This window comes from Pristiophorus japonicus, chromosome 13, assembly GCF_044704955.1.
Source record: "Pristiophorus japonicus isolate sPriJap1 chromosome 13, sPriJap1.hap1, whole genome shotgun sequence".
Classification (NCBI taxonomy): domain Eukaryota; kingdom Metazoa; phylum Chordata; class Chondrichthyes; family Pristiophoridae; genus Pristiophorus; species Pristiophorus japonicus.
The window spans coordinates 33,556,513-33,569,961 of NC_091989.1; the positions used below are offsets into that span (position 1 = coordinate 33,556,513).

The 13,449-nt window shown below is 46.2% G+C and overlaps 1 protein-coding gene across 1 annotated transcript in view; it reads right to left on the reverse strand.

Moving 5' to 3' along the window:
- The window catches only part of gsap (gamma-secretase activating protein), a 124,026-nt gene that overhangs the window by 98,861 nt on the left and 11,716 nt on the right, over positions 1-13,449 (reverse strand). The window contains 1 exon segment of the mRNA XM_070896738.1: positions 1,382-1,451. Within this exon segment, the coding sequence (XP_070752839.1) occupies positions 1,382-1,451 (70 nt within the window).

Consider the following 13,449-nt stretch of genomic DNA (forward strand, 5'->3'; position numbering starts at 1 on the left):
TGCTAGAGGCACAGCTTTTGTACAATAGATAAATGACACACCAGCATATAAACCGAAACAAAGAAATAATTACATTTGGAGAAGAATTACAAAGGATTGGGAGACGATTGTTACATTACATAGCTCTCAATTCCGTGTTTTCAATCAAATGTGATTCCTATTATTGTACACTTTTCTATGCACAATCACTCCTATTAGGAACATTCTGAGCAAATTCAAATTATCAGTTGTAGCTGAGCAAAGAAGCATGTGTATTCAACTTCAAAGTCAATAGTAAATTATACTAGAAAAAAAATAAACAGCATATATCTAGTGATCAACTTGCATACCAAATGCAATAAATTTATTCAGAAATAATAGGGCCAATATTTGTCTCGTGTAAACAAAGAATAAATCTTTTGTTAAAATTGGCTTTTCTTGCCCTCAGATGTCTCCCATGTCACACAGGTATTCCAAATCCACACCAGTCTATAATCACCCATAAAAATAAAAAAGTGTTCCAGAGTGACTGGACCACTAAATTGCCTCCCCACCCACTCTCATTAGGAAAGGCACTTGGGCCTTAATCTTCAGTCTTCTCACAAATGGGATCAGTAACTCTATGGGGGTAATTTTAACTTTAACCACGGCGGATTTTGGGGTGTCCGAGTAATCCGCTCTGGAGAGGCGAGTCTGTAATTATAATATTCAAATGAGGCTCCATTTGTGATATTTTTGTGGCGATTTGAATTTAACGCCTGTTGCACAGATTTCCCAGGGCTCCGGAAACCCAGCAGATAAAGGGAGGCGGGAGCAGTGGGATCCAGTAGGCATGTGTTTTTAATATCACTGCTTGTGGACCAGGAGGAGCAAGAATGCTCCCCCCCGGCCCCTCAAGCAAATCTTCTGCTGTGATTGGCCGATCTCTTCTCTTTCGCCCCCCCCGTCCCATCAAACCCAAAAATCTCTCCCAGATCCCCCCCACCAACTTCGCAATGTCACCCAGTCCTCCTTCCTTCCCGATCCAACCCCGCGATGTCACCCAGTCCCCCCTCCCTCTGGATTTCCGGTCCAATCCCCGTCACCACTGACTTTCCCGCCCGGCAGTCAATTAGCCTGTCAATCTGGCCGGCTGCTAGGTGGGAAACAGAGTTTGAAAAAATGATAACAACGTCTCGCCATTAAATTCAGCAGAATCTCTGCGTTCCCGGCATTTCCGGGTATTCCACCCCCACCGCCCCGCAAATACACTCCCCTGCTCCATCTCTGTAAATATCGGAGCCTATGTGTGGAGAAACTTGCACAAACCTACATCGTACCACTCGGTGACACTACCACAACTTGGTACATTGCATCCCTGCTTTTACCTTTTTAAAAAAATCAGCATGGTCACACAACTTACATCTATCCTCTGAAACTACCAGCAAGTGGCTTTCAGGGAATGGCCTCGTATCTGAAGCAGGGTAGAGGAACTGCAAAAATAAATGTTGAGAGAGAGACATTATGAACCTCACAAGCATTAAAATGTTTTCTTTTTAAACTAGCACACTTGTTAGTTGCAGTGGTGGGCAAACATTGTCTCAGAAGTACAAATGTACAGCTCTCCAAATGACATATTAAACAGTAAAATAAGGTCCAGCTTTTCAACAACAAATGGAGAACCATCTAAATTCTTCACTTGAGCCTAAACAGAGAGTCTTCCCAGGTTATTTGACTGAGTTGTGCAATCAATGTTGTGAGAAACAAACTTCTTAAAACTTTATTACATGTGCTGCTACATAGACTTACTACTAATGCTTTATAACATCTCAAACCTCTCAAAGTGTTTCAGATACTACGAATTACTTTGAAGTGTAGTAATTGCTGTGAGGTGTGTAAAGTTAAACAAATACCATAATTCCTCATTTATGCATAGTTAGCTGAGGCTTTTCCCAAGAGACGTGGTTGAAAATCCATCCTTCTACACACACACACTCACTCACTCACTCACTCACTCACTCACTCACTCACTCACTCACACTACATGGGATCAACCAGAAAAGGGCCAACTAAAATAAAGAAAAGTTCACCAAAATAAGGCAATTCGGGAATGAAACATTTTTGGAACACTTGACACCCAGTGCCAAACCAAACACTCCGCAATCAGTTATAGCAGAGTAAAGCCAATTCTATGCAACCTTGAAATTTCTAATCTTTGAAGAGCATCCTTTAGTTCAGTAACGCAATTTCAATTTCCCCACACCAGCCATCCTTCGTGACTTCATCAAGAGGGATTGCCAATTTTGGTTAAATTATGAACAGTTTGCTGCCCCACTCACCAGTGTAGTATAAAGCCACCAAGATCAGAATGTTTTGCTCCCAATTCCTCCAGAGTTTGCTTATCTCAGCCAGGACAACATTTTGGGTGCAACAATTAGCCTCAGTGATCCTGAGCTAGTGGGAGGAGAGGAAATGAATGAGTATTCCTATTGCTGACTACGATCCAGTGACTTCTGCTAGAGAATGCATGTGTGGATATCAGGCAAGCACAAGTTTAGGTTTATTCAGTGTCCAAGATCACACAAAAGTAAGCTTGGGAAAAGTAGTAAAGGACTGCTGGTGCCCCTGGAACCATAGTATGGCATGACTCAGTGCTTTGAGGAGCAAAAAGGAAGAATACTGGAACAATAAAAAGCAGTTTACATATTCTGCCCAGTAAAGGAGCAGCTTATATGCTTGCGTCTTCATGCCAAAAGGTCCAGTCCCATTCCCAGCTCCTAAACCCACTGACGAAGAAAACTCTAGCACCCAGCAAAAAAAAACCCTGCTACCAGGAAAAATAAAATCCTCAATGTAATCGCTCGTACCCCTTTCCTACAAGCTGGATTAGCGAGTACTGCCTTTAGCTAACCTGCTAGTTTCTGGAATAATTCTTGGCAGTGTCAGCAGGAGCACTCATTCAAGTATTAACTCTGTTTGCTGACCTGATTATTGCAGCTGTGACCCAGAACAGGAGACTCACAAAGAGGTGAGCACGTGCTGAAATTCACTCCACTCAGAGGAATCAGCTAACAACTCTAGAAAGCCCTTTGCAAATGGAGTATATAAGCTGCTCCTCCACTGGATCAACAGGGATCTTACGCCTGAACAGCTGAAGCAGCACACCTTACACCCAGAGGAAATAGGAGCCCCAGCATGGACACTCCCATCCCTGACCGCCCCCACCCCCTCCATGGGCTGCTTCAACATACTTCGACACGGAGAGTCTACACAACGCCATCCTACCACTGCAACAAGCTGCCTAACACTCATGCCAGGACCCACAGCCCAGTGCCACCCATAGAGGGCCAGGCGCTACAGCCCTCACGTGTGTCAACCCCCAACCCAAACCACGTCACAGCTCGTCACCAAACAAAATGATGTTTCAGACAAAATTGGACATTCAAAGCCTGTGAATCCAACTACTTCATGGTTTGACAAGTTATGTAAGTAATTGTTCCCCTTTTTAAAAAAAAAACTTAACTTAAATCAGATGCAATTCTAGTGTAAATGGCAGAATTTCCAGATAAACAGCTTTTGTCCTCATTGTCCTGTCAGGAGGCAGGCACATCTTTTGGCAGCAGTCAGTTCTACTGGAATTTAGAGTGTCTTTTAGAACGTGTAACCCTGGAATATCTGACTCACACTAAAATTACACCACTTTTGTGCCAAAAATGACAGACTTTTGGGCCCTGTATTGGTAGAGATATTTCTATCCATCTCTAGATCCATCTTAATCTGGTACACTTACATCCAACCAGATGCCACAGGAAGACCCTGAGCATGATCAAATTTTAAATCCTAATAGTAACTAGTGCGATGAGTAATTTACTCGACCATCTCCAGATACAGAGTACGTTCTGACAAAACTCAAGGTGGACCCCTGATGACAAGCTACCAGAACTCAAAGTTAAACATCAAAATGAAGCCTAAAATAAAAACAGAAAATGTTGGAAACACTCAGGTCAGGCAACATCTGCAGAATGAAACCAACTTGTGTCTCAATTTAAAGAAAAACAATTCTTGCACTTTTTCCTAAAAAAAATTCCAATTCGCTTTTGCAAAGTAAAACATGATGTAGAATCCTCCATGTTGTTTAATTTGCTTGGCCTTTCTGACTCTGACAGAAATCTACCTTTTGTGTGAAAGAGCGATCATCTTGGCTTGTCAGATCCTGCTCGGGAGGAACACTGCCTCTGCATCTTGTGTGATTAATGCCAGCAGTGGCACAAAAACAGTGACAAGGATAACCATAATTATGGGCTCAATTTTCCCCAAGCTTGTTTTCTGGCTTATTGCCAGAGTTGCACCCGTTTTTCTAGGCCAGAAATGTGGCAGAAATATTTTGCCAAAGGTTCCCTGATGCATAATTCGAATTTGGCACCGTGCAGCGTGTCCAGTCACCTCGGGGGGTGGAGCCTGCTGCACTTTCTTTGCATGCGCGGGGAAAAAGTGTTACGTTTTTGACATCGTTCCAATGGACGCGCATGCTCAGTGCAGCTCGGATTTGGCAATCAGCCATTTTTAAAGAGCCAGTTGTGTGTGTGAGAAGGAGTGCTGTGTGAGAGCATTTGAAAAATTGCAGCTGCAGCAGTACAAGATGCAACGCAGTGCAAGGACCAAAGATTTCTTGCAGGATGAAGTGGAGGCACTAGTTACTGTGATTGAGAACAGATGGCAGGAGCTGGACACCAGCAGAGGTCACAAAAGTTCCACCCAAAGAAATGAAGAAACGCTGGAACCAAGTTGCAGAAGATTACTGCGCAGTGGTGACCACTAAGAGATCTGGAGGCCAGTGTAAAAAGAAATGGCAGGACCTTGGTCAAGTAATTAGTACAAGTAATATTTTCATTTATTCAATGGAATTGCAATTGTAAATATGGCCAGCTGTATATGTCACACCCAGCAGAAAGACACCGTCTCTAAAAAGTTGCATTTTCATCTTTGCAGAGGAAGGTGGCACATAATAAAAAGTTAAGAACTCGAACAGGAGGAGGCCCAGCAAATCTGCACCCACTGACTACCTTGGAAGAGAGAGTCGCTGCTTTGATGGGTCCTGCTTGGAAAAAAGCAATCAGTACTGCACAAACTGGGCCCACACTCGAGGGAGAGGTCAAGTCCTGCAAATTCATCATGGCCCTTCAAATCATCCTGCTTCCTGGCCTGCGATGTGAGAGCCTACTCATGCCACCCACTCTGCCCCCTCCTCTGCTGCTAACCATTTGTCTGTTCTGTTATCTTTTGCGGAACTTGAGGCCAACCCTGACAATGCAGATGATGATTCAGACAAGCATGAGCCTGAAGAGAACATCTTCCAATCCAATTCTTCAGACAATAGGGGTGAGGGGGAGGGGCAGGGGATGGAGCTGGATGAAACTCCCACTGTTGTACTGACTTTAGAGGAGCTGCCGCTCATGAAGGTGACAGCCCATTCCATGACTAGTGGTTGGTGTTGGTGGGACATTGCATGGTTTCACACTTTCCGAGGTTGCGGGTCCCAGTGGTGTGATGCAGCGAGGCACACCCAGGGCCCCACCGTCCCAGGCTGCGGGTCTCAGAGTTGGGGTGCGAGCCACACCCGTGTGGAAGAGGGGAAGGAGAGCTCGATCGCGCTCTCCTGAAGTGCAGGATCTAACAGATGTGGTTCAGATGATGTCATTGCGTGCGGAGAGCATTGACCTTACCCGATCACTCCTGGACGCCATCAGTGGAGTGAGTGAAGAGGTAGCGGGACTGTCAGGAGAAGTAACAGCAATGACACGAGAAATGGGAATGATATCCAGGACCGTCAGTGAGGGAATAGTGACCATGAGGGAGGGAATGTCAGAGGTAGTGCAAACCATGTCATTGACCATGAGAGAGGGAATGTTGCAGGTCATTGAGACACTGTCAGGACGCATGAGGGACAGCATGTTGGAGTGAGCTGCTGCAATAAGGGAACACGCCCAGACCCCGCATCCATTGACTGAATCAACTGCCACTCCCACTCCAATCCCCACACCAGCCTCTGAAGAGCACAAAACCGGGCCCTCCAACTTGCCGCCCGACGGCGACACCCCCCCACCAAGAGGTGCGCAGTGCCAGAGATATTAGAAAGAATAAGTTTATTATCAATCCCAGATATACTGCGTCACCGCCTGCAGGCAGGGGTGGTAGAGTGTCTAAGACCAAATGCAGCGGACGGTCTGAGAATAAGAGGGATGAGAGATGGGTGCAACCTTTCTTTGCTGCTGTTGTTGTTATTGTTGTTATTGTTAAAACTTTTAATTTGAGAAGTTATTTGTAAGTTATGTAAACTTAAAAGTTTATAAGTGATCTTGGAGTGATATTAAAAGTAAAGTTTGATACAAGAATAGTTTTATTAAATTTAAGTACATTGTAAACTTTTGAATAAAATATATTTTACATTAAAACTGAATCATGTTCCATTAACACAACACAACATTATGGAACAGTTCCAAACAATAAGCATGTCCATGTAGAATAGTTGTCGCTGAGCCCTCAGGCATCAGTAAAGCATTCACAGATGAGCTGCTGGTGCAAGGCTCAAGCAATCATTAAAGGGGCACGATGGCCCGCCCTCCTCCGCCATCGTGCTTCGGCCTCAGGCACTTGCATGGCTTCCTCGTGGTCGTCCTCCTCCCCCGCTCATCACCTGCATCTTCCACATAATGATCATCAGCCACTCTCACTACAGGTGGGTCTTCCACTACCAGGTGCTGCTGCCTCATGATGGCTCAGTTATGCAGAATGCAGCACACAGCAGTGAACTGACCGACAATCTCGGGGAGTGCAGCAAGTAGCCTCCGGAATGGTCCAGGTATCGGAAATGCTGTTTCAAGATGCCAATGGTCCTCTCAATGATGTTGCGCGGCGCAATGTGCGCCATGTTGGATTCCCGGTCAGCTTCCGCCCGGGTTACGCATAGGGGCGTCATGAGCCAGGTGGCGAGGCCGTACCCTTTATCTCCCAGTAGCCAGCTGTGCCCTTCTGACTGCTGCTGCTGAAACATGGCAGATATAACGCTGTCGCGTAGGATGAACACATCATGGGTGCTGCCAGGGTATCTTGCATCAACTGACATGATGTGATGCATGTCATCACACACGAGCTACACATTAATGGAGTGGAGAATAGGTGTTCAAGTCAGGTGGGACGTCGACCTTGTATATCACTTGGTTTTTCTAGGTACTGATTGAATTTAAATCACGCAGCAATTCGAAAGGTAGGGCCGACGCGAACGCGCAGCGACGCGAACGCGCAGCGACGCAAGCGTGCGGCCGAGTGAAGGAGGCCTTACGCAGATGCGCAGCGGCGCTAACGCGCAGCGACGCAAAACGTGCAGCGGCGCGAGCGTGCAGCCGAGTGAAGGAGGGCTGACGCAGAGGCACGGCAGCGTGAACGCGTGGTGACGTGGGACGTGCGGCGGCGCAAGCGCGCGCCCGAGTGAACGTGGGCTGACGCGAACGCGCAGCGACGCGAACCGCGAAGTAATATCAAAGTCAGTGCTGATTTTTGTAAGTTAGTTTATTGTAAATCTGTTGGTTTTTTTCTTTGAATCGCGCAGCGACGCGAGCCACGGGGCGACGCGGCTTTGTGTTAGTTTAGTAATGTCTGTTAAGTCTGTTTACTTCAAGTGTTTTGAATCGCGTGACGACGCGAGCCGCGGGGCGACGCGGCTTTGTGTTAGTTTAGTAAAGTCTGTTTGTTTTAAGTTTGTTCAAATCGCACGACGACGTGAACGTGTAACGACACGGTAATGGGTAATCAGTTGGATAAAACAACGGATGCGGGTAGTCCGCTACAAAAGTTATGTGAGGAATTCCCTGAAAGAGCTGAAGACTTTAGAAAATTATCAGGAGCCCTGAACAAATTATTAGGAGATGACCAGTGGCCTCTAAGTGGCACTAGAAGCGTAGAGGTAGTAAAAAAAAAAGCACAGGGATTGTCAAAAAAAAAATTAAAAGATGCATCACTTCTGTCAAGTTGGCAAATAAATGCTATTAAATTAGGACTTTCATTGACAGAGGGAAACACATGTTAAAACTGTAGACGTCTTAAAAAAAGAATGTGCGCACGAGAAACTTACTAAGAGATCCTCTGGGACCTCTGAGAAAGGTATTGACCGACTACGTAGTAAAATGGCTGGCTTTGTGTTAACCGAGGCTGATGATGAAATTGATGAGTGGTCACTGACTCAGCGCCCAACGGCGCCTCCCGCACCCCCTGGCCCCTTGCTCCAGTCCTCTTCCCAACACCCTCCACCTTACACTCCGGTGAGAGGAGTTAAAAATAACCCCATACCACCAAAGAAACAAACCCAAACTGACTCCTCATCCTCTGATTGCGATTCGGATCCCCAGTTCACAAGCAATATAGCCGAAAGGACCAGATCTTACACTCGAAAGGGCAGAACTATATCTCGATATCACAGACAGTCCCGTAAATCTTCTAGTCAATCTACCAGTCCGAGTTGTGAAAGACATAGCAAACACCCCCGCCGATCGAGACGCAGAACTGTCAAGCAGTCAGACAGCTCCGAAACATCCTCCGACCTAGAAATGATTTCCAAGATCCCAAAGTCCCGACACCAATTGTGGGCAGGAAGGACATAAAAATTGCCCCTACCATCAGCATGGAAACGGAAGAGGAGGAAGAGGAGGGGGGGCAAGGGGGGAGAGGAGGATCTTACACTAACTTCTCCCAGAACAACCCCTTTGGTCAATTGTCCCCCGATTGACTACGCAGCTTGATTGTGCAGGGATCCTCCCCGGACGACGAACCAATTCTGAATGAGTGGCAACCCTTTTTGATAGATACGGGAGCCTTCATGTCTTCTGTACAATCTAAGCTTAAACTCCCTGCTTCTACTGAAACACAGGAACTTTCAGGATTCCTGGGACAAATCTCGACATTCCCGGTGTCAGAACCGGTTAAAATGGGTTACCAGGAAGAATCGGTGGAACATCGATTTGTTATCACAACCAATCTGGACTGTAACTTGATGGCTAGAGACCTCCTCTGCAAATTCCAGCTGCATTTGGAGTGTGGAGATGATGGGATTATTGTAAAACAGGGAACCCTTAAGCGGCAGTATTATACCACTAGAACCCCTCAGTGGTGGTCTCTGGACCTGCCGCAGGCACCCTATCACGTGACCCTAGCATACGATCCCAGTGGGAAGAATCAGGACCTGCAGAACTTTTATCAGGATCACGAAGGGGAAGTGAAGGAAATTCTATTAAGGGCTAGAGTGACTGGACCGGAAGGGAAGGCAGACTTTGTGGAAATGGACAGCCCCCAACGGTGGCACCACATATTACTCGTGAAGTATTACCTCCCCACCACACTAAAGATTTGGGAGTTATGGTGCGCCAGGCTATAGATGAGGCTGACCCTACCAGCCGGGATGTGCAAATTCCACGGGGACCCCGAGAAGGTCTTAACGACTCTGCAGCATCATACTGGCTCTGACATACCTGACTATGTGGATCCTCATGTGTGGGCAGAGGACCCCTCCCAAGTGGGTTATCACAGGCAATACCGAGTATCCACCGAGCTTTGGAGGCTAGCCGAGTCGAACCAATTTGCCAGTTTCCAGTCCCTAGCACAGCTAAACAAATGCGACAGTGTTTGGGGATGATCAATTACTGCAGATCCTGGATCCCTAATGTTGCCTTGATGACTAAGCATCTCACCCCGTATACAAATAGAAACCGTAGACGTCCAAGCCTTTAAGGAACTAAAGACAGCCCTGCTGCAAGCTCCGGCTTTGGGCCGGCCCCTCTATGACCGGCCCTTTCAACTGTATTGTACAATTCTGAAAGACTGTGCTACCGTTGTCTTAACACATCTCACTCCGTAGCTGCCCTCCTGGGCCAACTGCAGACTCAACACCTTACCATGGCCAGGCAAAGCAGATATGAGATCTACTTACTAAACAATCCTAAGCTGACCTTTCGGCACTGTACTGCAATTAATCTGGCCTGTTTTTTTACTGAGCCACCCCAATATGAGGAAGAAGCCAGTCATGATTGTTTATCTTTAATTTAAGAGGCCACATCAGTCAGGGAAGATTTTGTTGATGTACCAATTGAAGATCCAGACTGTATTATGTATGTTGACGGAATTAATCCAGAAGGTACACGAATCTCAGGATACGCCATAGTAAACCAGGAGAATCAGGTCTTGGAATCTGCCGCTTTTGAAACTGCCTATTCTGCTCAACAAACTGAACTATTCGCCCTCACCCGAGCCTGTATCTTGGCCAAAGATCTCAAAGTCAATATCTATACCGACTCTAGGTATGCCTTTGGGGTGGCCCATGATTTCGGACAATTATGGAAAAATAGGGGATTCCTAACCTCACAGGGGAATGAGATATCTCATAAACAGCTAGTATCTGATTTGTTGCAAGCCCCCATGTTCCCTGAAACCGGGGGAAATGCATTGCCATTGTCAAATGTACCGCCCACACTACCGGAAATTCTCTGGTTGATATAGGGCATCGTTGTGCTGACCAAGAGGCCAAACAGGCCTCTCGTGACCAACAGATGGTAGTGCCTAGAATGATGAGTCAGACTAAAAATCCTGTGAAGGATAAGTTAGCCTCGGAAAAACCAATGCCAACCATCCAAGATGTTATATAAGCACAGGAGGACGCTCCTGAAAAAGATAAACTGTTGTGGAAATATTATGGATGTACTTATGACAATGTTTCTAAACTCTGGACCACTCCCGCGGAACAGACTTGCATGTCTGACGAGTTGGCTCTATGGGTTATTGATTGTATGCATTTTGCTACTCATTGTGGAGCAAGAACCACGAGTGATACACTTTTGGCTACTTGGTGGCACCCTAGACTCCAGGCGCTCGCCCAGAACATCAGTAGTCGTTGCCTGGTTTGCCAGCAACATAATCCAGGGAAGGGAGTCCCCTGTGATTGGGGTAAAACGCCCCTACCTGAAGGTCCCTTTGAGACATTTCAGTTGGACTACATTGAGTTGCAAAAAGTTCAGTGTTACAAATATGTGTTAGTAATAGTAGATGTGTTTAGCAGATGAATTGAAGCCTACCCTAACCTGGACAATAAAGCTCAAACTGTTGTTAAAGTGTTAATGAGGGAAATTGTTCCTAGATATGGTATCCCTGCTCGACTGAGTTCTGATAATGGCCCTCACTTTATTGGCCAAGTTAACAAAGAATTCTGCTCCCAGATGCACATCAACCAGCAGCTGCATTGCGCCTACCGACCCCAAGCTGCGGGACTAGTTGAACGTGCTAATCAAACTCTTAAAACCAAACTTGCAAAATTAGTAGCATCAACTGGATTAAACTGGCTTAAACTGCTTCCCATAGCCCTATTCCAGATACGCACTACTCCAACTGGTAAGACTAGGCTGACCCCCGCTGAAGTCATTTATGGTAAATCCCTAAGAACCCCTTGGAATCAGAATGTCCCCTCCACTGTCCAATTCCACCACATGACTGAGGAGATGACCACATACATTCTTTCCTTAACTCAGGCTCTGCGAGTAGCCCACAACCAGGTTCGAGGGGCTCACCTTGACTTACCCGAATCATCCCTCGTGGTCCCAGGGAAGTATGTCTTGATTAAGAAATGGATTCGAAAGGGATTGGAGCCGCGATGGGAGGACCCTTTTCAGGTGTTACTCACTACCCCTACTGCAGCTAAGGTAGAAGGGAAAAATGCCTGGGTTCACCTGCACCACTGCAAGCTCATCACCCTTTAACAAATTTTGCTGGTTATTCTAATTTCTGTTTCTGTTCCAGATTTCCTCTTCTCCATAGCTGAACAAGGCAGTTGAAGGAGGACCAGTTTGAACTTTTACCCGTAAAACAGCCAGCTACACCCACGGTGACCTGAGAAGAGAGGGGGGAAAACTGAATTTTTTTTAATCGGCAAAGTAATTGGACTATTTATCGGAATCCTGAGCCATAAGATGAGACTGTGTCTGTATGCCACTGTCTGCATAATAGTGTTGATATATGACAGTTTTGGCACATGGGAAGGAAGACAAAGGCGAGAGCTCCATGTAAACACCTTTTTGTATATGTCTTACGTTTATGCGGAAAATGGGCACTTCTCCAGATGCTGGGTGTGTTCACATATCCCTATACATTCCAAAGGGGGAATTCCTTTGCGCACCGTTCCACTAACCCTAACTGAGACTGTTAGATGGATTCAAAGCCAAACTATAATAAAAGGAGGGGGGCCAATATAGGTACGAATGATGAAAGGCGGGTCAAAAGAGGAATCACGGAGACCAGGAAGAGTAACATACCGTTACCACCTGAACAAACACGGGGAGGTCACGAAGTGGGAGAGTATTGGAGATCCCATTAGTCAGACGTTCCAGGGATGGTACCAACCAACCTACAACCGGGAAAAGTAACCCCCATTCATAGCTCTGATCAATATCTCAGGGATTGGGAGGCCAACAGGGGGCATATGTCTAATTCGAAATGATACCAGTAACAGGGGACATATCGTAGGGTACAGCAATTGCCCACACAGTCTCAACCTCACCACAGGTGCACGAGTCACCATCCACTCTCATGATCCGAATAACACAGATAGGAGTTTGTGGGCCCAGTCCTGGGACCCGGAGGCAATATATCAGAAAGCAGCCTTTAACGGCACGTATTTCGTGTGCGGTCATAAGGCATATCCTTGGTTGCCCAGGCGATGGACAGGGTCCTGCTATATGGGATATGTGGTACCATTTGTGCGACAAGTACGTACCTTGGCGGAAGTACATGCCTCCATACGATATAAGCGAGCCATCACCCCCGCCGACAAGTTCTTTGGGGTCCTGGTGTTCCCAGTGGGGATAAAACGTCTCATGGACGAAGTACAGAACTTAGAAACGATATTGGAACAGGTAGCTAACCACACTGCTGAAGCTCTGGAGGGCATCACAGCTGAAATGGTAGCAATAAGGACCGTAGCATTACAAAACCGAATGGCCCTCGATTACCTGTTAGCTGAGAAAGGGGGAACGTGTGCCCTGATAGGATCTGAATGTTGCACTTACATGCCTGATAGTTCAGAAAACATAACCAATCTTGCCGATCACATAAGGAGGGAGGTGAAGAAGTTATCCACACCAGCAAAAGAACTTAGCAGGTTTGATTGGCTTCTAGGTGGGTCTTGGAGATCCTATCTAATACATGGGGCAATTGTTCTCATCGTAATAATAATTACCTGTTGTTTGATTGTTGGTTGCCTTAACCTCTGCTGTAAAGTAATGATGGCAAGGTTAGCAAACCCTCTTGAGGTCAAGGGTTCCCGGGTTATGATCCAACAAACTAAAGAACGACTCAACAATAATATGATTCTGGAAATGGAGTGTGAACGGATGAATGCAATACTCTCAGAATGATCCTAAATGTTATCATAGAATGATAAAAGGAGGGATGTGGATATCT